At 47.2% G+C, this 24,495-nt stretch overlaps 1 protein-coding gene across 1 annotated transcript; it reads left to right on the top strand.

Annotated features, from left to right (window-relative positions):
• The first annotated feature begins 1,390 nt into the window (after positions 1-1,390).
• On the top strand, positions 1,391-23,480 carry C10H3orf70 (chromosome 10 C3orf70 homolog). Its single transcript, XM_030027281.2, has 2 exons — positions 1,391-1,751; positions 20,240-23,480. The coding sequence occupies exons 1-2, from the start codon at positions 1,577-1,579 to the stop codon at positions 20,794-20,796; spliced, it is 732 nt and encodes a 243-aa protein (XP_029883141.1). The 5' UTR covers positions 1,391-1,576; the 3' UTR covers positions 20,797-23,480.
• Positions 23,481-24,495: the final 1,015 nt, after the last annotated feature.

The raw sequence follows: 24,495 nt of genomic DNA, 5'->3' as shown, positions 1-24,495 counted from the left end.
TCAGGAGGGTGTACAGCATGGGGACACCTCTGGGATCTATCCCAAGGACAGACCCCAAAGGGACTGTCTGGGAATATTCTGGAGAACACAAAGTATTTTTTGTAAGTATGTTTTGACTATTTTTTGTAAGTATAAGTATTTTTTTACTACTTCTGACAAAGAGCTATTGGGTACTGTACAAAAGTAAGTGACTATGAAAATGACCGGTTTGATTTCTGTTCTAACAGAAGCTGACTTCAACTCCCTTAGTACTGAGCAGAGGGCCAATAAAAACACAATTTACTTCCAACCATGACAGGGAAACAAGGCCACCACTACACTTAGGAAACCAAATAATGTAGCCACTGCTAAAGATAAATCCAAACTTTAATTTTGGCCTAAAGATACGATTGTTGGAACATAACAATACACTTCCACATCATTATTAACCAAAATTATATCTATTGATTATTTTACAAAATGGAAGACAAAGTTTATCAGCGTTTTTAAAATCACTGCATGATTAGAAAGAAATGGTTTTCCTGATTAGATGACCTGAGAGTAAGTAGCATGAAGAATAAAACATAAAACAAGAACTGCCTGTGCCACGGGCCACATGTGCAAGCAGTTCAGTCTCCTGATCCATTGAGTCTGGCACTGCAGGGACGATCTGTGTCCACCTGTCTCATAAAATAGCCAAGAGCCACACACTTGGAGGGCCCCAGATCACTTGTACCTGATCATGTAATCGAGCCCTGCTCACCTCCTTCTCCCACGCCCTGGATGCTGCCGTCCGGATGCAAGGGTGCCTGGATCCCATTTAACAAACCCGGCGGGGTGCAGAGAGGAGCTCCGCACGCCCTGTCATGGCAGGGGCGAGAGGGGGACGCTCCGGGGAGCCGGCTGGCCCGGGAATGCCTGGCACCGTGGCCCGCTGGCCTTGCTCATCTCTGCTGGGAGCCAGGCTGGCTTAGCCAGGACCGGTCGCTGTTCATGCACGTGTGCTCCTGCCGCTACAAGATGCCTCTGAAAACCAGTTAAATCTCATAACGGGTCAAAATACACGGCAGGTGCCCTCGCGTGCACTCCCCGCCCGGCAGAGCTGGCGTTCCCCGCGTAACACAGCAGCATCGGGCAGCCCGAGGGGGTGACCTGACCTCCGGCCAGCCCGGCCCCGGCACGCCGCCATCGACCACCTTGCTCCCGGAGCGGCTTTGCCCTCGGCTTACCGCCGCGCCCCCCGCTCTGCGCACCCCTGTCCCGGCCCCGGGCGGCCGGCGGGGGGACCGGGGCAGCGGGTGGTGCTGAGGGACGGGCGGGAGGGGCGGCAGCCCGCCGTCCCGGGGCGGGGCGGGGCGGGGAGGAGCCGGCGGGGCGGGCGGCCGGGCCCTGCCCGCGGCGCTGCCCCCCGCGGCGCTGGGCGGGCGGGCGGTCCCCGCTGCGGCTCGGCGCCTTCTTCTCCTCCTCCTCCTTCTTCTCCTCCTCCTCCTCCACCACCACCACCACCACCACCACCACCACCACCTCCTCCTCCTCCTCCTCCTTCTCCTCCTCCTGGCCGCTGCGGCGCGGGGGCTGCGGGCGGAGCGGCGGCGCCATGAGCGGGGCGGCGGCGGCGAAGAGCGAGAAGCTGGATGAGGCTCAGGCGCTGGCCCGCAGCTGCGCGGGCAGACCCGACTTCCAGCCCTGCGACGGGCTCTCGCTCTGCGCCACCCACAGCCACGGCCGCTGCTTCCGCCTCCACTGGTGCTGCCACCTGGGATGGTGCCACTGTGAGTGAGCGAGCGCGCGGCCCCAACGGTCCTAACGGTCTCCGCGCGCCGCACTGCCCGCCGGCACCCCTCACCGCCCCGTCCCGTCCCGTCCCGTCCCGTCCGGCGGCGGGGCTGCCGGCCGGGAGGAGCCCGAACCCCCCCCCGCCCCGCCTCCCACCGGAGCTGTCCTCGCCGAGGCGGCTGGCGGCGGGGCGGCAGCGCGGCGGCTTCGCGGCCGCGGTGGAGAGAACCCGGGGCCGAGCCTGCTGCCGTGGGACCCCAAACTTCGGGGCTGCTGCTGGAGGGGTGGCCGGGCGGGGCAGCCGCGGCGGTGCGGGGGTGTTGCCTCGGGGCCTGGCGTCCGAGGAGGACACCCCTCAGCTCAGAGCCGGGGGGCGGCCGAAGGGTGAGCTGCTTGTGGCGCTGGCTGCTGCCTTCGCACACCCCTGCTGCTGCGTAGGGCTGTCTTTTTCACCGGAGGAGGCATTCCCCAGCTACTTCGTTCTCGGGTCTAATTCTTTTCTTCTTGCAGGCATACGGTTTAAAATCTTTTGAGTGGAGAAGGAACTGCTTTAGGATATATATATAGCAGATAGTCACTGTTTGAAAATCCAGTGTTGCTCCAACTCTGTTGAAAAGGCGCCCAGTGACTTTAATATCTGTATTCAAGATTCTGATGTGTATAATCATGGAGGCTGGGATTGAACTGTGGATGTCCAAACATAGTTTGATGAATAATTAATCACATACAGCCTTGAAGAGCAGCCTTTCAAACAGCGTGTCAGTATGAGGTCGGGAAATGGTGATGGAGCTGTATACTTGGCTTGTGTTGCATTTTGGAGATCTTAAGGCCTGGATGGTTGGGGTTAAAGTTGGACCCTTATGTGACGGTTGCTTGGTGCTGCTGAGGATGTCCCTTGGCTCCTGACGTCCTGTTCTCCTTTTCAGTCTGTCGCCATCTCTCCTTGTAATTTAATCTCCTACATGGGTTCCCTTTCACGCACACTTCTTGCAAATTTTGCTTAATGGGGAAATGGGCCTGCCTAAAAAGCCACCTTCTATTTGGATGAGAGCTTCTATTTGAAAGAAATACACATTCTAGGAATTTCACCTTGATTTGGGGTTCATTTGAAATCAGTTCAGAACAATGGGGTTTTTCTGTCTGTGCCCTGAAATGAGTGCTGTGTGGTGGTACAACTGGCTATGTGAGAAGGTGCCATAGTCACCTGCTGCACAGGGACAGGGATGTCTCATTGCCATTTCATCGATGACACAAAGGCCCTCGAGCTATGACCTAGATAATACTCTTCCAAAATTTCTCTGGTCTCAGTTATTTGTGGTTGCCATCAAGAGTGCTTATAAGCACTCTGGAATACAGGATCAGAGCTCAAAATGGTGTTTATAAACTGGAGATGTTGCCCAAAATCAGATGGGGATGGTCCTGGGAAGGGGAAGTCAAATGCAGAGCTGGGAACACCTAGAGAAGTGACATTGCGGAGAAGGATCTGGGGATTAAGATGGATCACAAACTGAGTGTGCGTCAGCAGCAGGAGGCCTTTGTGGTAGAATATCCAAAACCAAAGCCCGCGCCTTCACTTGGGGATGCATTAACAGGAGCATTGCAAGCGTGCAATTTAATTAGTCTCTTCAGCTCAGTAATGATGAAACCAGACTGATGGGCTTAGTTTTGAGCATTGCACTTTAAAAAGCTGTAGGAGAATTGGGGAGTTTCTGTAGGAGATCACAGTGGTCAGCTTAGAAAATATGATTTACAAGGGGGTGCAAAAGCGAAGGGGTTGCTTGGGCTGTAAAAGATTGATGGAGGGAGGCGAGATGAGCTTGGCAAAGTGTAAAGGTAGCCTTGCAAAGAAAGCTGTGTTCTAGTCCTTCTCTACACAGACTTGGAAGATAACCAGTTATCACTTACCTGTGGCAAGGAAAGTTTAGGTTTGGATATTAGAAAACATTATAACTAGGAAGAGGTTTGAAGCAAGGGAACGGAGTACTTAAGAAGGTGGGGAATCATGGTCCTTGAAGGCCTTTAAGGAAGGCTTAGACTGGTGTCTCTTGGGAGTTACATGGAGTTTATTCCCTCTTGGAAGGACCACCTGAGATCCCATCCAGCCCTTAGCTTCCCCGTGGCAATCATAAGATTTAAAAATAATTATAGTTTTTGCAAGAAGTAAAGACTTCCTTCTTAATTCCTCCTTTACGACTATGGAAACTTTGAGATACATTTGCCCCATGAAACTATGATTTTAAATGAAGGAAGTCACATACCTCTTTTTCTTGTTTAATCTTCTAAAAGCCGTGAAGAAGTGCACTCCCTTCTTGCCCCCTTATATCCTAATGCAAATTTCAGAGCTAAGGATCTCTTTGTATCCTGCTCCTGCAGAATGACTTGAGTTGGACTTGAAAGGGGTAAGAATGAGGCCTATAATGGAAAATTGTATAGAGGTCAGAGATGTAATTAAACAGTGTTGGGAGTTATCTTCCATAAATGCAGTGCTGTAATACTGACTTGGGAATCCTCAGAGGGTTCTTGAAAGTGGTTTTCTGTGACTCTTAAGAGCTGTATTGGGGTACAGGAAGCTCTACGTCAATTAAAATGGCCTTGGAAGTATTATTTTCCGTCAGTGTCCAAGGTCCTGGAGAATGTCAACTCAGTTAAAGTGCACTTACACTGAAAAATTACAAAAACTCACCACCACTACAATGAGTAGATTGTCTCCTCATGTGTATTCAGGATCAGATCTGCTTACTTCAGTGACAAAAGCAATTTAGCATCGCAGAGCCACTTGGCTATAGAAGTAATAATTGAGAAAGAACCTAGTCTGAATTCCCCAAAGCCATTTTTGTTGGCACGCTCCAAAGTGAGCAGTACTTTAAGCGCTCTTTACCTCCCATGTTTCTCTATAAAATGGCAATAATAGCTGGCAGGTGAGATCACAGAGACTGTTCAGTGTACCCAGACAGCTCCGAGAACCTCAAGTATCTGTATGACTTCTGTGTCGAATCCTGGGAGTTTATTTCGGGTCTTTTTCGGTCTGTTCTGGGCTTGATGGGGAGCAGAGTTCCCTGTGAGATGGGAGGTCATTCTCTAAATACGCCCCTGTGCCTGGGGAGCTCTGAACCCAACTAAAACCTTCGTAAGCAGGCGCACACAAAATGTGCAGCACCGGTGGGCTTGGGGAGGCTGCAGATGGGAGGACTGGCAGGGTGCATTGGGTGTCATTGGAGACGCCTGGCTCTGTGGGCATCAGGGGTCTGGAAGAGCAGGCAGCACCTCATATCCTGCTGCAATAGATGTCTACGACACCCTTCCCCTGTGTGCTGCCAGACATCTGCACGCCTGCCGACTCCTGTCTCCACATGGAAGCGGGATGAGGGCTCAAGCCTTCAGAGTCCTCTTCCCTGCAGGGAAGAACGTGTTGGCCAAGAAGTGTTTTGACTTTAGCCCCTGTGTTTGTCCTGTCACACGTTTCTCTTGCTTGCACTGTGCCCTTTCAGTCTATCCCTGCGTGCATTCCCCTTGCCAGGGTGACAGCCCCCTGTTCACCTTCCTCCCCTCCCTTCTGACAGCCTTGTGGGGTTTTGTTTATTAGATGCAGGTTGAGAGCCGTAAATTACTCAGATCTACTTTTTCCAGAGTCAGAGAAAACATGCGCCAGAGGCAGGTCTGCAGCAAGGTGCCTGCCTTCCTTTCCTCACCTCTGGATTTCTGCTGCAGCTCTGGTCTGCACAGATGCTGTCTGCGAGGCTGCTGGCTTTGTGGTGGTACCTGCTTCTGCAAGAAGGGATCAGATCCTTGGGGTTACATCTGTACTGACAGCAGGACTTTGACTGCGTTTTTCTAATTCTACTCCCCAAGAATTAGCTCACCAGAGAAAGCATCACACTTCATACAACTACAAGATTGGCTTCATCCCTGGACAATGCAAAATAGGGTATTCTGTTGCAACTGTGTTCATTTTTTAATCTGAATGTCTTGCATTATGTTAAACACCTTGCAAAACTCAGTACGTTATGTTGCAGTTATCAAAAATACGTTATGAATAATGGTTCCACAATACGCATTTCACAGCAGTTGTATCAATAGATAGTAATTGTGCTACCTTGTATTAGCCTTTCTGTGATTCACACCCCCCCCGGTTCAGCATCAAAAAAGCAGGCTTTCAGTTACTTAAAGCCTCTTGCATATCTTATATTGAAAAATAACTGCGACAAATAAATTTCAGTTCCACCACTTTTGCAAGATTCAGCTGTTTGGACCGTTTACAAGAAAACAAACCGAGCATGGGTGAAAGCTGTGAGGTCTCCTTTGGGTGGTCAGAGAGGGAAAACCGTTGCTAGGCTCAGACATGAAAAGATTGTGGTGGCAGTATAGGTTTTAAAAAATACAGATGCTCCTGTGCCCTTGCGTTTTGCTAAGTGGTGTATAACACTTGCAGGTGTGCCTTGAAATAGCTTCCTACTCTCTGGTGTGCATCGCATAATTATGGGACTGTTAGACCCTGAGTTTAGATCCAGACCTGCCAGTTTCTGTGTGAGGTCAGGAAGGCTTGGCAAGAAACCCAAGAAACTGTCATTCCTCGGCGAAGAGGAGAAAAGGGGTTTATATGATGGGTGGCATGCCACGAAGGGCGTGTATTTTCTGGGTGGTTTGGGGGAGAAGGACTTCTCTGATTTTGGCCGTGCCAGCACATATTCTGAGGACACAGAATCAAAGTATATTTACATTTCTTGTTCATCTGCCCGCTGAACAGGGAGACCAGGGTTTCTCTTTGCTCTCAGAGCAAGCTCCATCGCTTCCTCATCGTGTCTGTTTTACCGGCGTGTGCAGGTCCCCCAGAGCTGGACCAGCTAGTTGTAGTTTTGGGTCTGTGGTCGGCCTTTGCTGTGTGCTTGGGCGATTATCCATCTCCCACAGCTGCTGCCAGGGAATGAAGCAAATCAGTACAGTCACTGCACCTGTGTGTACTCTAAGCAGATATTTGTTCATTACATTGTTCTCTACTTGAAATACCAGTGGTTTTATTTAACATTTTTAAATAAAAACATTTGTTTTCTCCCCCACAAAACTGGTGAAAGCTCTCTGTCAAGGCCAGCCTTGATTATACCTCTTCCAGAGAGAAAGATGTGGTTGTGTGCGTCACATCGCATCTCCTACCTGTCCTCTGACAGTGTACACACCCTGGCCCCACGCACCAGGTGCTGGTATTTTCCCCTGCTACATAGTGATGTGTGCAGCATATAAGTAGCTCTGTGCACACAAGTAGCATTTCCGTGGTATCTCTCCCACCTCTCAAGCGACAAAAGCTATCATCAGGGGCTCTGACAATCTTTGAAGCCCGTGTAATTATTCAGACCCCAGTCTGCCTGTGGGAACCATAAGCAGGGAATCAGCAAGGCAGCCTTTCTTTCCTGTAACAGACCAGTGGTAAGGTGAGCTAAAATGGTTATTGAAAGTATTCAAGTGCTCCACGACACAGCTTGCGGGCCTCTAAAGAGGAGGTGTGTCTGCCTGCCTGCCAGCCAGCTTCTGTTGATCCCTCCGTGTTAGAGTAGCCCTTACAGCCCCGGAGGGGATCCTAAAATAAGCCTTGGGGTGCTCTGCAGCATCGCATTCATTGTAGATCTCCAAAAGCCTTGCTTTTGTTCTGGTGTGTTTTCTTTGTGTTGTTTTTTGGAGGCTGTGAAACATTTTGTCACATCCAGGAGAGAGCAAAAGGGCAGTAGTGTACCAGTGCTCTACATGTATCTCTGTCTGCAAAAGGTGTTGTAGACTGGACCTTACTGGAAGTAGCCAGCTTGGCACTAGTGACAGCAACTTCAATTTCCAGCAGAGGTGTTCCATAGGGCAAAACTACCTCCCGATGACCAAGTTGTTGGATAAACATGAAAAGGCAGTTGTAACATGCTTACAAATTCTCAGACTGAATATTTGGAGTAGCTCATACATTTTTCTTTGTGGAAAATTCTGTCTAAACGGGAATGGAGCAGTGGGGCAAGGAACTTTGAGGCTGGGTGTTCTCTGAAAACACGGCTTGGTGGGAGGATAATTCCAAATCCTAGGAGAAATAGGCATTTTTTCATTTGCTTTTGCTGTGAAAAGGATTTGAACCTCCATCCAGTTTAAGTCCGTGTACCTGAACAAAATGTTTGTGCACAAGCAAGGCATTGTGCTGAGCAGCAGGCAAGAGCCACAGAAAGGTGGATTTTTCAGCTTGTAATGGGAAAAGACTTTTAATAAGGATTTGCTGCCTGTGGCTGTGCAAGTTCTTCTCTTCACCTGTATTTTGAAGAGCTATGATATTCTAGCTTCATTTCACTAAGCTGTACACAATGAAGGAAGGAATGTCAGCTTAATATATTCTGAAGTGTAACTCTAAAGGAAAACACTTATCTGCCAGTTTTTATGGGTGCACCATTCTGGACCTGGATTGCACTTCGTTGCTCTGGTTTTAGCTATAATCAGCAAATCACAGTATGAATGTACTATTGATGCCATGTCTCAGAAAAGAACCCACATGTGTAGATTCATCATACCCTGTGGGAACATCAGCGCCTTTGAAAGAACCTGCTGGTATTCATTTTTAAATCCTTACTATAATGCAGTTATTTTTAGAGACATGCGTGTTCTTTTATTATTATTATTATTATTAACAAAACCCCTGATATCACTTAACAGGAATAGACCACAGGAAAATATTTGAATTCAAGTTACTTGTTGTAAGTACATCTTGTAGGACTAACTCTTCTATGCCTCATACAGGATTGAATAGAAATCACTGCACTTCTTTCTCTGAAAGTCCTGAGAAAAAGGGCCTTGTGTACCAAAACGCTTTCTGCCAGCCAAAAACTCTTTTTTGTCATGCATGACTGAGAGGCTGTGTTTTGTAATCTGTCTGTCCATCTGAGGAGCGTGATTCTCAAAGAATTAATGTCTGCTTGCCCAAAACGCGGTGATCTGCTGGTAAGAGCCTCGGAGTTGCACATAAATGACACCTCTCCTCTGTAGCTACGTGAAGGGTTAACGTACTGTTTTCATGAAGCCTGAAATGAGGAGGCTGTTGATGTTCCCTACAGGAAGCAGTACTTCTGAAGGGTTCATTAACATTGCCTCCTGTCAGCTTTTGTGGTGGATGTCTGTGAATTCAGGACATTCTAACAGCTCAGTGTTGAAGGCTGAGGCTCTGCTCCTGCTCAGAGGTCTTCATTCTAGTAAAAGGCTTCAGGCATTTTTCTCGCTGCAGGGTAACAGCTCAAAGATAAAATTTGTACTGGAGTACAGTGCCTGTGGCCAGTGTGTGGCTTCCTTCCTGGACTCTGCAGGTGAGGAAATCTGTTTGCCTGTTTGATTCTCTGAGCGTGCTTACTCCAAGTGCCTAAATGCAACAGTGTACGACTGCAGAGCCTTCTAACACATCATCCGTACTCTTGGGGTTGCAGATGGATGTTTCATGTGTCTTAAACTGCAGCCCATGGTCATATCCTTGCATTGCCCTATGAGACAAACTGAGTCATGAGATTGTAATCCCCATGGTTTCCATCCTGCAGGTCTGCAGAGCTGACTGTGTGCTCAGGTTTGCTGGAAGCACTGAGGAGGGCTTTCAGGTACTTGGCACAGGACGTCAAACTTCCTGGCAGCACCAGTGTACTCATCAAGAGTATGCTTTGTTGCTGCTCGTGTTGATGCAACCGCCAGAGCTGGGCTTGTAGAGAATGGACATCTTGGGGTGTTTTTATGTAATGGCTCTCAATTTAACCAATGCTGTCTTACACTTCATGTCTCGCTTCAAGCCGTGGTAACTTAGTTCTGCACATTGATCAGGCTATACCAGAAATTTTTGTTTCTGTAAAGGACAAAAAGCAAAATGCTTTACTCGCAAACGCTGTAAGATGTTACAGAATGATAGCTGTGACAGTGTGGGCTTAGCTGCTGATGGATGGCACAAGCTTATACTAATGTAAAAAGCTGGTTGGCAGTAGATTGGATTCCAGGTAGTGCGTATATATGTGTATCTCTCTCTCTCTCTCTCTCTGCATATAAATTAGTGTTGTGGTTCTTATTCCAGCACCTTCATGAATTTATCTGTCCGCAAGATACAGAGTATGTTTTTATAATGGTTTTGATTCTTCCACTTATCAATTTTTATGTAGTGACTGATCACAGAATTCAAGAAGTGCAGTTGGTGCAGTTTAGAGATGTTTTTGCCAATAGTTGAGTATATTCACGTAGATGGAAGTCAAAAACCTACTGGGAAAGCAAAATCTGATTGCTTGGCAACTGGGCCTTGTTTTTAATATACCCATACTTTAATTTAGGCAACGTAATGGTTGGAATTTATATATAACCTATGTTGTAAAACAATTTCAACAAGAGGCAGGCATTTGTATTCTTGTTCTCACTGGTAGCTGTGGAGCTTGAGAGCTCTTAAAACTGCTTGTTTTGCTTGTGTACTTGCACCCAGCCCTGAAATATTTTCCCTGCTGTGCCCAGCGAGAGCATGCTCTGCTGTCATCCCTCTCACTGCTTGACATGTGATGTTGGTGCTGGAGCACACCTGCAGCCGTTTCAGGCAGGGTGCTTGGCTGCTTCATGCTTCCTGCTGTGCAGCTGCCTGTGTTGTTTAGATTTCAGTGCTTTGCTGATCCTGAGCCACATTCCAGGTGTTTGCACTCACTCACAAGTGCCACTTGTCCCTGGTGAAAAGCTTGGACACCATCAGGTGTGCCAGGGTGGACTGCTCAGCTCTTGCAGCCTTCCTGCAGCCCACCAGCATTAGCCCATCCATAGGCAGGGCAGGCAAAAGGAGACGCGCACACCTTTGTTTTTCCTGCCTTGTGCCACTAGACCTCAGCATTCCCCAGCTGGTGCTCTGGGATCTTGGGCCTCTTGATGTGAAACCAAGGGCAACTGCCAGTGTTCGCTTACCCTGCCACAGCAGCAAGTGCCGAGTTTGCTCCCACCTGCGTTGTCCAGCTGCTTCCGAGCTATTTGTCTGCAGTGGCACTGTGTGACATGATGGCCCACCTCCTCCGCCTCCAACTGTGGTACTTGGTCATTTATTTTTTCATGCAGAGCATTGCTGGATCCCACGCCCCTCTGAGGGAAGGGTTGGCAACCATATGTACACACATCAGCTCCACGTGGTGATGTATTTTGGGCATATCAGGGAGAGCAGTCCTTGAAGTTCTGCTGAAATGGGTTCTGTAGAAGCTTGTAATAGAAATACGAAGCTTGGTTTGAATGAAGTATGAATGGAAATGCGTGTAGATAGGCACCAGAAGAAGCAATAGGACGAGGTTAAAAGAATGGCCTGTATTGATAATAAGGACGCTGTTCCCAGCAATGAAGTTGAAGTATGTCTTGTTTGTCAAGCCCAGAAGGCTCACGCTCTGGTAAGGCCACCGCACAGATGACTTGTCAGCAGGAGACCCTGTACTCTGACAACAGGAGGGGAGCTGCACAGGTACAGCAGATCGCATATGCCATTGTTTCTCCTGTCAGCCCACCAGGAAAACAGGCTGTAGCCATAAAGATATATCATCTATTCCAAGCTACAAAAAACAACCTCCTGCCTCAGCTGTCCATCCAGGCTGTCTCCTGTGGGTGCAGAGCGTGGGTCTTTCTTGCATGGTACAGTCCTTTGGAGTGGACTTTTCTTTCAAGAATCCATGAGTTGTTCTGCTTATTTGAGAATTCACAGGAAAACATTCCTATTGCATACAGGGCCTCATGGGTGCCCCCCTGCAGCACATACTACACACCTAGAAGAAGACTGTAACTTGTCTCTCTAGTGCCTGTGGTTTCTCTATACCAGGAAATGCCTTCATTTTCTAGGTAGCTTCTGACACTGATCTGTGCTTATCCTTCTTTGTTACCATATCAGCACACTGACTGTCTGCATGAAAATGATGGGATGCTGAAGCTTGAGCAGATGGTGCACAGGGATGGTTTTGTAGAATAAATATTTAGCACTAAGCCATTTATTGCTATTTTCTGTACTGAATGTAAAAAATATCTAGCATAACTTGGGAGATAAAATTTTTCAGGGAAATATGCAAAGAGTGGCTGTTCTCCCCTTTGGGGGTGGCTTTGTAAAGGGGTGTTGGAAGGCAAATATCCTTGGGTTGAGACCTCGGGTGGTGATGGCCAGCGCTTAGCTGCTGTGCTAATGGTTAAGCTGTGCTTGTGGAGGTACCTGTGGCTGCCTGCTATGCTTTCACACATGCGCTGTGGGGTGTATGTGTTCTCGTAACCCAGCATAGGGCTGTGCCGGCGCTGGGGTTAGTAGTACCTGTGATAAGTGTGACACTTCTCACAGGTACTGAAAGCAAAGAGCTCCTTTCAGAATGTACATGTGGTGTGCATTGTTGTTCATTGCTTTTTGGGATGTCAATACTCTGTTCCTTTACAATGGTTAGTAAGCAAATATAGCCCCTTTACGAAGGTTTATGGCTGCATGAAATGTTTCTCAAGCCTTCAGGGTTGCTTTTTCTTTAAGTCTGGTAAATCCATGTAAGCAATGAGAGGAAAGAGCAGGGATGATAGAAGGAAGCTCCAGGGTGTGTTTGCATTTAAGAGTTACCTGCTCTTAAGCAGAAGTGCACAGAAAACCCTGAAAGACTTAAGCTCACAGCATGTACCATCATGATCCTTTTTGTATTTAAAACAAATCAAGACAAAAGGGCATTAAAATACAAATTTGATGAAGGAAAACTTTCTGATCCACCCCCCCCCCCTCCCCTTTCTTGGTTTCCAGTGAAAAGCTTATGGCTCATCAAGTCAAGGGCTGTCACAGCTGTCTCTCACTATACAGCAATGAGAGGGAACACCTCTCCTTCACATGAGAAGAGAACTGGCAACAGTACAAAATAGCTGCTGGGGGAGCCACTGTGGAAACATTGCTAGCGGGTTCTTTTCTGTGCTTGGATGAGGTCGGGAATGGGATGTATTTGCTAGTGCTCTGATGTAGGTGCTTCTGTGAGAAGGTGCTGTTTGTAATGATACGCTTCTGTTAGGTCAGAGCCTGCTAACGTTGCCTGGTGTATTTCCAGACTGCTAAGGTCCTGTTGCATGACTTCTTTTTCTTTTCTGGTGGTGGTGGGGTAACTGGTGTTCCTTTGCAGAGTTGGCTTGTGTCCTTGGAGTCTCTTTTATGAACACTTACTGTGCCTTCTAGCTGTGCCAGAAGTACTGGAAATGTGCAGGATGCTCTTTTTGCATTCCTTGCACTGAAATTTGTTTGAACAATCTCAGTGCTTTTTCAAAGTTGTTTGGAAGAAGCAGAGGGCGAAAGTATCACTTGCATTAAGGTGCTGCATATCTTTATCTACAAGGGTCCTTCAACATTGACAAGCTTTTTAGTTATGCTTTGTTATAACCACCAATGGCACAGTTCAGCTCTACTTGAGCTTGTACTGTAAATCTGACAGTGCCTCAGTGTCCTGAAATATTTTTCTTTTCCTCTGGTGGCTAATTCCATGTCTCGCATTCCCAACACAGCCCATGATGTTTTGCTAGATACGACATGATGGCTATTCTGTATGACACAAAGAAATGGAAGCTGGGTGAGCAGTGGTTTTTTTACATGTGCCATCTGTAAATGTACTCCTGGTTTCTCCTTCCATTTGTTCTTGCCCCTCTGGAAAAGCTATTACTATGCTCTAAGCAAAGTGTAATTTGAAGCTATTATAGACCTTGGTAAATATTTATGGTTAGGGCAAGCTTTGCAAAGGTTTGTTCTTCCAAGCTGTGCATATGACTGGAGAGAGAAAGAAGGAGGAAGGCCAGAGGCAGTCATTTTGCTGTTGCAGCCTGCGGGGCTGGAAGGCAGCGTCCCCGTGTAGGCGCTCAGACCAGTAGCATGCTTTCAGATGACCCTTCTGCTCTGCTGAATGCTTCTGAAGAAAAGGTGTGGTGTGTACCTCAAGCAGGCTTAGGGTGCAGAGTGCCCTTCAATATACATCTCTAGATTGTGGGCAGCAAGCTTTGCTTTAGTCTGTAAAGGAGGAAAACCCTCCATCTGCCACAACTCTCTGCTGTGTCAGTGGTGAAATGATACCCAGTTCCTTCCCAGGCACAGGCTGGGGCCGATCGCGGGCCAGTCTGTTATGGCAGAGCTGTCTGCCACCTGTGCCACCCACCGCCCTGGGGATCTTGGAGAACCAAGTTTGACAGTTTATATGTTGTCCTTGGGCTACTGTGCCAATCCAGGCAGCAAACACACTACTCCAGCTTGTAGCTGTCATCACCTGTGAGAACTTCATTTAGACGTCAGAGGGGTGTGCATCCAGTCAGCTCTTCGTAAAGAGACAGACTTGTCTCTCCTGCCACACTAGTGAGATATGAAACAAGTCCCACTGGAAGAACACTTGGTAGTTTTCCATCTTTTGCTATGAAGAAAGCCAGTGCTTGAGAAGCTGATCTCCAAGGTTTTCTCGTGCAGAGAGATGTGGAAGAGTTTCTGTTTTGTGAACTTTCCTTAGACTAATGCAGAATCCCTCCAAGCTAATACTGTCTCCTGTTACACATGCATTATGAATACTTGCTTTGCCTTCACTTCTTCAAAGCTGTGCAGTATTTAATTAGCTTTTTTTTTTAAATGTTCTTCATAGTGGGACCGATTTCCTGCCTACGTAAGCTGATTTTTTTGGCAGGGTTGTGTGCGGCAATAGGAAAGCCTTGCATGGCTGGAGCGAGAATCCCAGCTGACTTTGCAACCAAAGATCACTGGTGCTGTTACAAAGGTGTAGGTTCAAGCCAAAACAAGTCACCAAAACTTAAAGAGCAGCTCTGCTGTTAAACCACAGACACCAACTGCACACACCCTTTGTGCACCCTTATTCAGTGGGAACACACAACTGCCTAAATGTCAGCCCATGTGCTTTGCCCTACAGTTGAGGTCACTGCTTCAGCCTCCCTGAATCATAGGTCATGGCCAAAGACACTGAAATCTCTGGTAAGATCAGAGCTGGTTCTTCTCCATTGCACCTCAGCTAGGTGCTTTCACCACAAGCACTCAGGCGCCTGGGAGCAGTTCCTAAGCTGTACAGGTTAAATTGAGCCAGGTTATGGTTAAATAGTGTATGGTTAGCAGGTCTTCATTAACCCTGCTGATTTTTAGAGAGTAGATGAGCTGGCAGACTCAAGGGTGTAGAAATCTTTGTCCAAGCAGCTGCAGGGGAAAGAATACATATGAAAAAAAGCTTTTATGTTGCAGTTAAGAGGTGTCTAAAGGTCTTGCATGCAAAGAAATACACACGGTATATATCACTGACTTAGACTTGTAAGATTCACAACTGAAGATCCACAGCAATCTTGTATTATTTTCTGAAGTGCACTGCAATTTGTGGTGGTGTTTGGTAGCAAAAAAATCCTTCAACATAGCATTTTGAGAGGGTAAAACTTGAGAATTTATTATGAGAAACCTCACTGCTGAAAGATGGATTAATTTTTTTTTAATATGCCAAGCGTGTTAATGAGTGTCAGAGGTAAACTAGAATGCTGGCACAAAAGGAAGTGGAGAATAAAATGTTTAAGTAGCACCTCTGCTTATTTCATGGTTAAGTTATTTTGTATTAGCCACGGAAATTGCTGCTGTGTCTGCTCAGTGAGGATGCATGCAGACTACTCAATTAGCAAAAAATCAGAAAGAAATGACCTCGTGGCTTGCTTCTAAATGCTTGTATTTGTTTTTTTTGTAAGCAGGAGACACTATAATACAGCTTCCAATCAACCAACCACATAGTTCTGGTAATCAGACTTTATCTGATGCCACAAAGACTTTAGAGAGAGAGAGAGATTATATGAAAGCGTGCGCCTGCTTTTGGGGATAAAAAAATTTTCCAAGTTGCATGAGGTTGCTGGAGATCTGCAGGTCATGATAAGAGCTCAGTGCTCTGCTGGATTCTGCCTTAACTTGCTGGCAGGCGTCACTGGAGGCATGGAGCTAGGGCTTTGGTGAACAGCATCCATCTGATTTGGCAATAAAAATTGTATTTCTGTGAACAGAGAAGCAGGGAGATGAGCACTGCCCAGTACTCACCTCCTTGGACACGTTTGGAATCATTGTTTTGCAGCTGAGTGTCGGCTTTAGTGTGTGCTATTTCTCTGGAGGATTTGGTTTTTAGGCTTTCACAAGGGTCAGTTGAATGATGAAGAAATAGAAAAACAGTCAGTCCTTTTTAGTTGTACACAAACTGCTGTCATGGTGTGACTGGGATCAGACAAAGAGGTGCAGCGTTTATGGAGGGTAACGCTTTGCAAGCATGTAGCAGCAGAAAGTGTAGATAGTGGTGCAGGTTTTCGGTTATGACAAATAGTTAAGCGTAGCCTACATACCTACTTCTGAAGCCTCTCATTGTCTTGCATTTCATCATATCATCCGTTAGCATGTGGCGTTCATGAATAATTGAGACTTATCACAAAAATAATTTCGGCAGAGCCTAGTTTCACACGTTTCCTGTTAAACACCCAGGAGAGGAACAGGCTCTTGTTTCCCCTGAGTCCTTTTACCGTGGTGGTGGAACTGCAGAGCCAGAACTGTGGTGCTTCTCCATACAGCTATTACAGTGTTCGAGAACTTCCCAAACTTCTGCAAATGCAGCAAACTGCTATGCACAGAATTTGGAGTTTGATTTTTTGGACTTGTGTTCGGCACGTGCAGTGTTTTTCCTTCACTGAATTACCATCTTCCGTGTAGGCAGCAGTGGCAAGTGACCCAGGAAACAACTTGCAATGCAGTGTCTAGTCTGGCATCTGTATTTGTGCAAAACACTGTAATTTACAGTAGCATGCATCAGCGCAGCTCAGTTGCAGAGTTCTTCAACTGACTTATTTGGAATAAATAGGCAATAAATTACGTGCTAGAGTATTAAAAGGAATTTATCAGAACAGGTGCTCAAAATACTATTTTATCATAGACTTTTGCCAGCTGTTTAAAGTCAGCAAAAAATATTGCTGTTTATTTCAGTGGGAGTTTGATCAGACCAAGATGTATTATAAGAGAACTTGGGGACTTCTGCTTTCGGGATAATTTTCTGTGAAGACGACATCCCTGCCAATCCCGCAAGCTGCAGGGGTGGGGGGGCAGCGATCTTATTCTTAAATTTCTGCATTTTTTCTTTTCATAGGATGCATCATGGCTGATGCATTTACACGCATTATGTAGGGTAAGTTGTAAGGAGTTGTAACTAAGGCTGTAACCACAGCTTGTCCATGGTCCAGTCTGTGAGCACCAGCACCCCTTAAAGAGGGACCTGATCATGTTTTAAAACAAGTTTAATCTAAAGTAAACAAGCTTGTCCCTAAAACTAGCTGAAACTTAACAAACTTGTACCAGAATTCTAAAGAAATGTAGAAAATTCTTGTTTTTCCATTGGGCGATTCTTGCTTTACCCTGGCCAAGCTTGTCCTTGGAACGTGAGGAAACAGTTTCAGCCACTGTAAGGTCACACAAATGGGGATCTGAAATCCTCTGTTAACAGAATAGTCACTGTTTTCTTCTACCCTGAAATTAGTGCCAGCAGGACAGTTTTGAAACATGCAGAGAATTGCCACATGCTGCTGCAATGGTAAAACAACCAGCTGAGCTCTCAGGTAACACCTCATCTCCTCCTGCCACCACTTTTTTTTGGGGGGGGTTGGGGGGGGGGTTTCAAACTGATGAATCAAAGGTTCATCATTCAATATCCATGCTGTAAGCTACGTTGGCTTAAATCCCCTGCTTTCTTCTCCCAACATCCCTCAGCCTTCTGCCAGCACGTGGTGGCTATTTTAAGTGGAAAAATATAGTCCTGTTGTGCAGATACCTTTTTTCCTTGATCCTCTTAAAATCTTCACCAGGGCCTTCCTTGGACACTTCAACTAAAGGTGGCACAAAATTAAGTTCAGAAATTTTTTTTCAGTAGTATGTTTTTTATCATTGGTTGCCGATGGCATGGAATAGGAGCCCACACAGAGGCACTCCAAATATATAAGTACAGCATTGTGGCAAGGGTAGGCTGCATTTCAGTTTCTGCAAGCTGAATTTTATCAGACACTATTCCAACTAGCAGCATGCTAATCGGTCATCTGTGTTGCTTTGCAAGACAGTAGCATATTTAATGTTCACTGATTCCAAAGAAGGGTTTCTGGAGAACAGCGGATGGCATGGCAGGAAGCCATGGGCGGCTACTGCTGTTAGAGCAGGTTGTGAAGGTAAGGTCTGCCTGCCTGCCCCGGAAAGCTTCCCAGAGAAGTCGTGTCAGCAAGATTTGAAAAATGCCTGAGAGACCCCATCCCTCAGTGACTGCCAGAACTGAAATATCTGTGCTGTTGCTCCAAAGGGCACCAGAGGAGTAAGAGCTCTGCTCTGCCTGTGGTTGAAGTGTTTAGTTGTTTGATGCTAGCACTTAATTCTTCTGACTCACAGCAAGTTTAGGAACTAGACCATAGTATGTTAGAAAGATGGCAAGTGGAGAGGAATGTTTTGTATTTTCTGCCAGCCAGCCATAATCAAACAGGAGGGAAAAAAGCTTCGTTTATTTTCACTAAGCTTTTCCAGTAGCTCTGTTAACAATCATCATTCCACAGATTGTAGGAAAAAAGTGCTCGATGAGGTATTTGAGGGGAGCTGGTCAAATCTATTCACAAAATGTTCTTTTCCACTGCCCACCCACTGCCACCATCTCACTGCTCTCAGTCTGGCTCAGTTGGCTGTTCTCCCCCATGGCACGACAGGGGTGGGCTTTTCTCTTCAGCCTGTCTGGTGCTCACTCCTCTGAGCCTGCTTTCTGCATTTGCTGGCCTAGCAGTGTGCCTCTCCCACGCCCCAGTGCTCCCCGAGCTCTTCTTTCAGCTCTGTGCTCTTTGCGGGGTTTCCTCTGTTCTCCCTGTCCTTTCGGCAATGGGGGGCTCGAAGTCCCAGCAGAGGAGCGCAGCTGACTTTCACGCAAGCCATTTCCCTTCCAATACCAACAGAGGTGGGAAAAGCCTTCCCCAGGGCTCGAGGTTTCCCCTGGTGACGTACTGGAGCTGGGCTGGCAAAGCACAGCCTGTGCGTGGGCCCTGGCTCATCCGGGCTGGCATAGCCAGCGAGCACCCCAGAGGCTGCTGCAGCCAAGAGTTGGGATCTCTCAGCCCGTCCCGTTGCCAGTGCTTTCAACAGGCGGCTGGGGCACCGACTGCCACACTGGCTGGGAACTTGTTGCAGACAGAGCTCTTCCCACATCTGGGAAGGATTCCTAGGCTGAGGATGGGATTTTTTAGTGCAGAGAGGCATGGCGGGGGGAGCAAGCCCTTCCTTGGGGAGAGGAAAGCCTTCTCTCCTGCTGCTGTCACAGGCCACGCTCAGCCTCCCTGAGCAGAAACGCAATCACTGCTCCAATTTTCCAAAGGAATAAGTAATTTGGGGGAGAAAGGCTGCACCCACCTCTGAGCTGCAAACACAAAAACGTGTGGCAGATCTCATCACAGCACAGCCAGATGCATTAATGCAGGGAGACTTGGGTCGCTTTCTGTTCCTTACCTGGAGAGCTTCAAGCATCAAGAGTCCCTCAGTGCTTTGATACTTTTTCTGCCTTTGCAAAGCAGTGTTTGCAACTCGTGCATCAAAACTCTTCTGAGAGCCCCGCTACTTGCAAGTCTTCTAGAAACTTGTGCTTTCATAGTGTATGAACCCCTAGGGAGACATGAATCTTTCAGAGGCTTCGTGCAAATAAAATGCAGCATTTTACAGTCTTAGGCATAGCCTAAGGTTTCTCGTTTTTTTCCTAACAAAGTACTGATTTTCTGCTCTTTTATTTATTTCTTTTAGTAAACATTTTCAGTTCACACTTGGTTCAGCTCCATATAACCAATATAATCCTATTTTCTTACTATTTAACCAGATAATCAAGATGCCAAAAGCATTTCTATGGCTTGGGGATTCCCTTATTTTCTGCCTTAAAATTCTAATTGCAGTCATGTATGAACCGCTGGTTTATAATACAGAAAAACACGATTTAGTCCCCAGAAAAAAAGAACATAGAAATGCATGCAGGGAGACTCATTGTAATTTGGAAGAATAATAATATAATAAAATTCAGGTCATTGTAGCAAAGATGTAAGCTAGAACTGCTCTGTGTTCAGTGAAAAAAAAAGGCCTCTGAGCATCTTTTCTTTCCCCTAGAAACGGGTGCAGGCAGACTTGCTGTCTGTCCCACTTCATAGCTATGGAATTGTGCCCCTGGAGTTAATCTTCTAGAGTTAGTGACATCCTGCAGATAGATGTCTTTGAAGCAGGGGCGGGGAGGGGAGCAGAACTGGGGTAAGGAAGGTTATGCTTACCTACAGTATTAAGCATCAGAGAATCCATACGAGGAGAGGACTACCTTGAGGCCCTTGAAAACAGAGTGGCTGCTGACTGCAGGGAACCGTTGGTTATTATTAACAGCCAAGGGCAAGCATCATGTCATCAGTTTGTTTCTAATTTAAAGATAACGATCTTTAAATGCTGCTTTTCTGTTTTTCCCCACAGGTAAATATGTCTATCAGCCCATGACACCCGTAGAGCAGCTTCCCAGCACTGAAATACCCGTTCGCCCTCGGGAGTCTACAAACACCATCCAGATCTCCGTTTCGCTCACCGAACACTTTTTGAAGTTTGCGCCCGTCTTCCAGCCCCCTCTGCCCCCTGACTCCCCACAGTTCTGCACAATTGCAGACCTCTTCATTGACAATTACCGCGTGAAATGCATCAACGGGAAGATGTGCTATGTACAGAGGCAGCCTCCCCCCGTGCCCCATAAGATAAAGCCCGAGGAAGTCCCTGTTCGTAATGCCTTAATCACAAAAGAGAGCAATACACCAAAAACAGATCACTGCTCATCCCCTTCCAGCTCCGAGGACTCTGGGATCAATGCAGTTGGGGTTCACTACATGGAGTCGTGTGACGAGGACACGGAGGGGGTGGCCGAGCTAAGTTCAGAAGAAGATTACAGCCCGGATAGCAGCTGGGAACCAGATGAATGCCCGCTCCTATCACCCTCGCAGTGCGAAATGGAAGTGATTGAGACTATAGAAACCACTGTGTGATCCGACAAGTTGGTATCAGATCAGTCCAGTTCCCACTCAGTAATGTTGCTTTTGTAGTATTTATATTTTCTGTTTTTTCTGACAATCCCTTTTTTCCAGTGCACTTGATATTTCGGATTCCTCATGGGAGTGTGGTCACAGGACTTGCAGATTGGTGAACTAGCAGCAGCCTGAGCAATTTTAACGTGTTCTCAGCTTGATCAGATCTCCCAAGTCTGCACGTAAGGTAGTGATAAATCTTAAGACTTTTGTAGCTGAAATAGGCCCTTTTCTTGGTCTGGGTTACGTCATATACTACTTTTCATACAAGGATGTGCCACTCAAGGTGTTTCCATCTGTCAGGATGTTTGCGGTGGGCCTTCAAAGCACAGAGGGTGAGCTGGTGCAGCACGCCTGTGAGCAGCAAAACCAAGTTGCCCTTACTCTTTCTCAAACAGCTACACAAGGTGCAACGACAAGAGGCTCTTTCCGTCTCTGTCTGTCCTTGCGCATCGTCCATCCTTTTCTCTAGTGCTGGTGCGACCCTTCCTGAAGGCTGCTTACACCACGCTTCCAGCGGGGTTGGTATGGCAGGCTAGAGAATGCACAAAGTGCCTCCAACTTTTCTCCGGGCTATGCACCGAGCATCTGCTGAGTTAGATCAGGCTCTGAAATCTCCTGAGAAGGCGACTGTTGCTCTGGAGGGGGATCAGTTGCCTGGATCCAGCTGGTCCCTTTTCTCTACATGGATCTCGGGAATGGGATCTGGCTTTTGCAGCTTGGCAGGAGGGGGAGCAGGCAGAGATGAAGCACGGCTGTCTAACCAATACCATGCTGGACTGGGGTGTAAAAAATGCTAGGCGAAGGAAGTGACTACCTCCAAACACACAAAATCCGCCCTTGGCTTTGCCTGCTGCTTTTCCTCCTGTGCTGTTTGGTGCCGGACATGTGCACTCAGGACCAAATGGCCTCAGGGCCTGCATTTGCCTGAAGAATAACAAAATTAAAAAAAAAAAAAAGTTTATCAGCCACACCACTGTGTCGGCAGAGCTTGGGGACAGCATGGAGGTGCCCATGGGAGGTGGCCCATGGGCTTGGTAGCACATGGTCTTGTTAAAATACAGCCAAAGGTCATTCTAGTGGAGAGAGGAAGCTTTGGCTCCCGCTCCTTTGCGCCCAGTTCAAGAGCAGATTCTGAACAGAGTTTCCTCAAATAGCTTGTAAGAGTGAACTGTCTCACTAGTGGTTTGGTTTCAGCCCCGCTCGATGAAACAATGTCATTCTCAGATTTCAGTCAGCTTGAATCAGTTGGAGTCAGTAATAACTGTGTTTTCAACAGCATTACTGAATTTCATTGTGTATTTGCTGTTTATGTTTAAAAGTCATTGGTGAATATAAGGCTGTATAAATATGTACAGTTTAGTGATTGATACTAGATTATAGTCTGTGTTATAGGATGGCTCATCTCTCTCACTGTATCCTGACAAGGTATTACTAATTTTATACACTTTGTAATCAGTATCTTTAGAAAAAGTTTAGGCAACAGTGTGTGTATGTGCACATGCGCGTGTGCTAGGAGTTTACCATAAATGGTTATAAAGTAATACTGTACTTTTTAGACTAACACTTTCAGACAAAAATAATAGCTTTTATAGTTTTGATGACTTACATAAAAAAGCGCAAAAGTGCTTGTTAAATGAGGAACTTGGGCCATTGCATGAACAGATACATTCTCACACGGCACCTGAAAATACTGTTTTTCTGAGGGCATTTAAATGAAGGCCGTAGTAAAACTAAATAGGATTTATTTATTTTTTAAGGGCGGGGTTGTCTTTCAAGGTTAACTAAGGTTTCTAACAACCTTTTAGTGTCTTTTGACCATTCAGACACATTCCATAGGTAGAAGGAAGCATTATGTATAAACCTACAGCATTTATTCATATTTAATCTTTCAATTGTAATCTGAGTGGAGAGCTGAAAAAGCTCACTCTTGTGCCTGGCCTGCCTGAGCTTTCTTCCCAGAGGTGGCTTCTCCTTCCCAGGAGGACGGGGTGGGCTGGCAGATACATCCTCCCGAGGGACTAGCAGCAGCCGGGGCTTTCCCGAGGCTAGGGTACTCCTCAGCAGCTCTCGCTGTGGGCGCCAAGCACAGCAAAGGTCATCAGGACCCTCTGACTTGGCACGAGCTCACCTTGTTTGCAAGCAAGCAGGAGCCACCTCTTCCTGCTGTTTAGGCAGCACCGGCTGTGAGCATCGAGAAATTCAGTTGGGTATTTATGACCAAGACTTACCATAAGATCCTGTGGTCTTGCAGGTTCGTATCACTGTCGTCAGGATACATTCTTTCTTAACTGTAAGTAATTAGCAATATTCACAAGCTGTGTCTCCTACCCAGGATTTGTTCAGATGTCTTAAGCACAAAAAGCTGCCTCTTCCTTCTGTTGTACCTGTAAAATGTCAGTGGAGCAGCCTGGTGTGGGACGGGGCTAGTTCTGGAAAGCATTTCAGCAGCCAGCACGGTGGCAGGTTTCTCACTGTGCTCCATCACACACCCCAGTTCAGAAACACGCTCCTCACAGAAACGTGATTTCTTTGCACAAACACTGGCATAGACGTGCTGTAAGAGACATGCCCTGGGCTCGTTGCTCCACTCTGCCAGGGAGAGGTGTGTATATTTCCTCTTAATAAACTACTAAACAACTGAAGTTCTGCTTGTCCTAACTGTGTATGTTCCATACTAGTGAAACATTCTGATATTTCCAGCGAAGGAAGGGTCGCTTAAGGCTTCAGATGGTGGCACCTGAAACACACACCCAGTGCTAGGCAAAGGAATGCAATAACCAGGTGGAGCACACCAGGCCTAGCCCCACCTGCGTTTGGGCACCTGGTAAGTACTGGGGCTGGTGGGCAACCTCACAGCCCAGTTCCCACTTGCCTGTAAAAGAGCTGCCCCGGTCAGGGAGGGCAGCGGGGAAAAGAGTTGCAAGCCCAGGCTGATGTCTGGCAGAATTCAGCTGTCTGTAGCCCCTTGACTTACCTCTGACAAGGTTTACATGTGGCTGCAGGCTGGAAACATCAGTCTGGGGCACCATTTTGTAGTTCTTAATGCCAGTGGGAAGAAGGTGAGCACACTGGGCATGCTGGGCCTCAGGTGCATGGTGCTGGCACTGCTCCCCAGCCAGGCGGGCTCTGCACAACACCTGGCGCTTTTGCGTTCCTTGGAGGCAGCAGCACTGCCCCGTATTCCTGCCATTCAGTGTGAGCTCTGCATGGACCAGCCACCGGCTCTGTGCAGTAGTTCTGTGTGCGTGGAAAGCAACACCTGCATGGTGCTGTGTTCTTCCTGGGAGCGTCGGGGACCCTGAGGGTATGGTACCCCAAAAGACCCAAGTGCTAGTGACAAAATGAACAGGGGGAAGAGACGAGATAATGATCACCAGACCAATAACACACATTGTTAGGGCAGGATCTGGAGTGTGTTTCACAAGCCAGAGGTGACAGTATAGAAACACCACTGCTACTAGGTTGCAGCTCTGTGAGTAGAGCGATAAAGGTGCCGCTGGGAAGGGACACTGCCCAGTTTGGTACTGCAAAACAGTGCGTTGAGCTTAGTAGTGACAAACCTTTCTGACCATCAGCACCCATCACACTGATCCTCTCCCCCTTGCAGCCCCCAAGGGCTTGCAGCACCTTTTTACACACACACACATGCTCCCCCCG

Source organism: Aquila chrysaetos, chromosome 10 (assembly GCF_900496995.4).
Source record: "Aquila chrysaetos chrysaetos chromosome 10, bAquChr1.4, whole genome shotgun sequence".
Classification (NCBI taxonomy): Eukaryota; Metazoa; Chordata; class Aves; order Accipitriformes; family Accipitridae; genus Aquila; species Aquila chrysaetos.
The sequence above is the reverse complement of the archived record's forward strand: the minus strand, read 5'-3'. Positions and strand labels throughout refer to the sequence as shown.

What these genes read in the sequence shown, in the direction of transcription:
- C10H3orf70 (XM_030027281.2), top strand. Translation starts at nt 1,577, where the DNA reads ATGAGCGGGGCGGCGGCGGCGAAGAGCGAGAAGCTGGATGAGGCTCAG. An exon ending in CCACCTGGGATGGTGCCACT is followed by an intron (nt 1,752 to 20,239) that starts GTGAGTGAGCGA and finishes TTTTCCCCACAG; the next exon opens with GTAAATATGTCTATCAGCCC.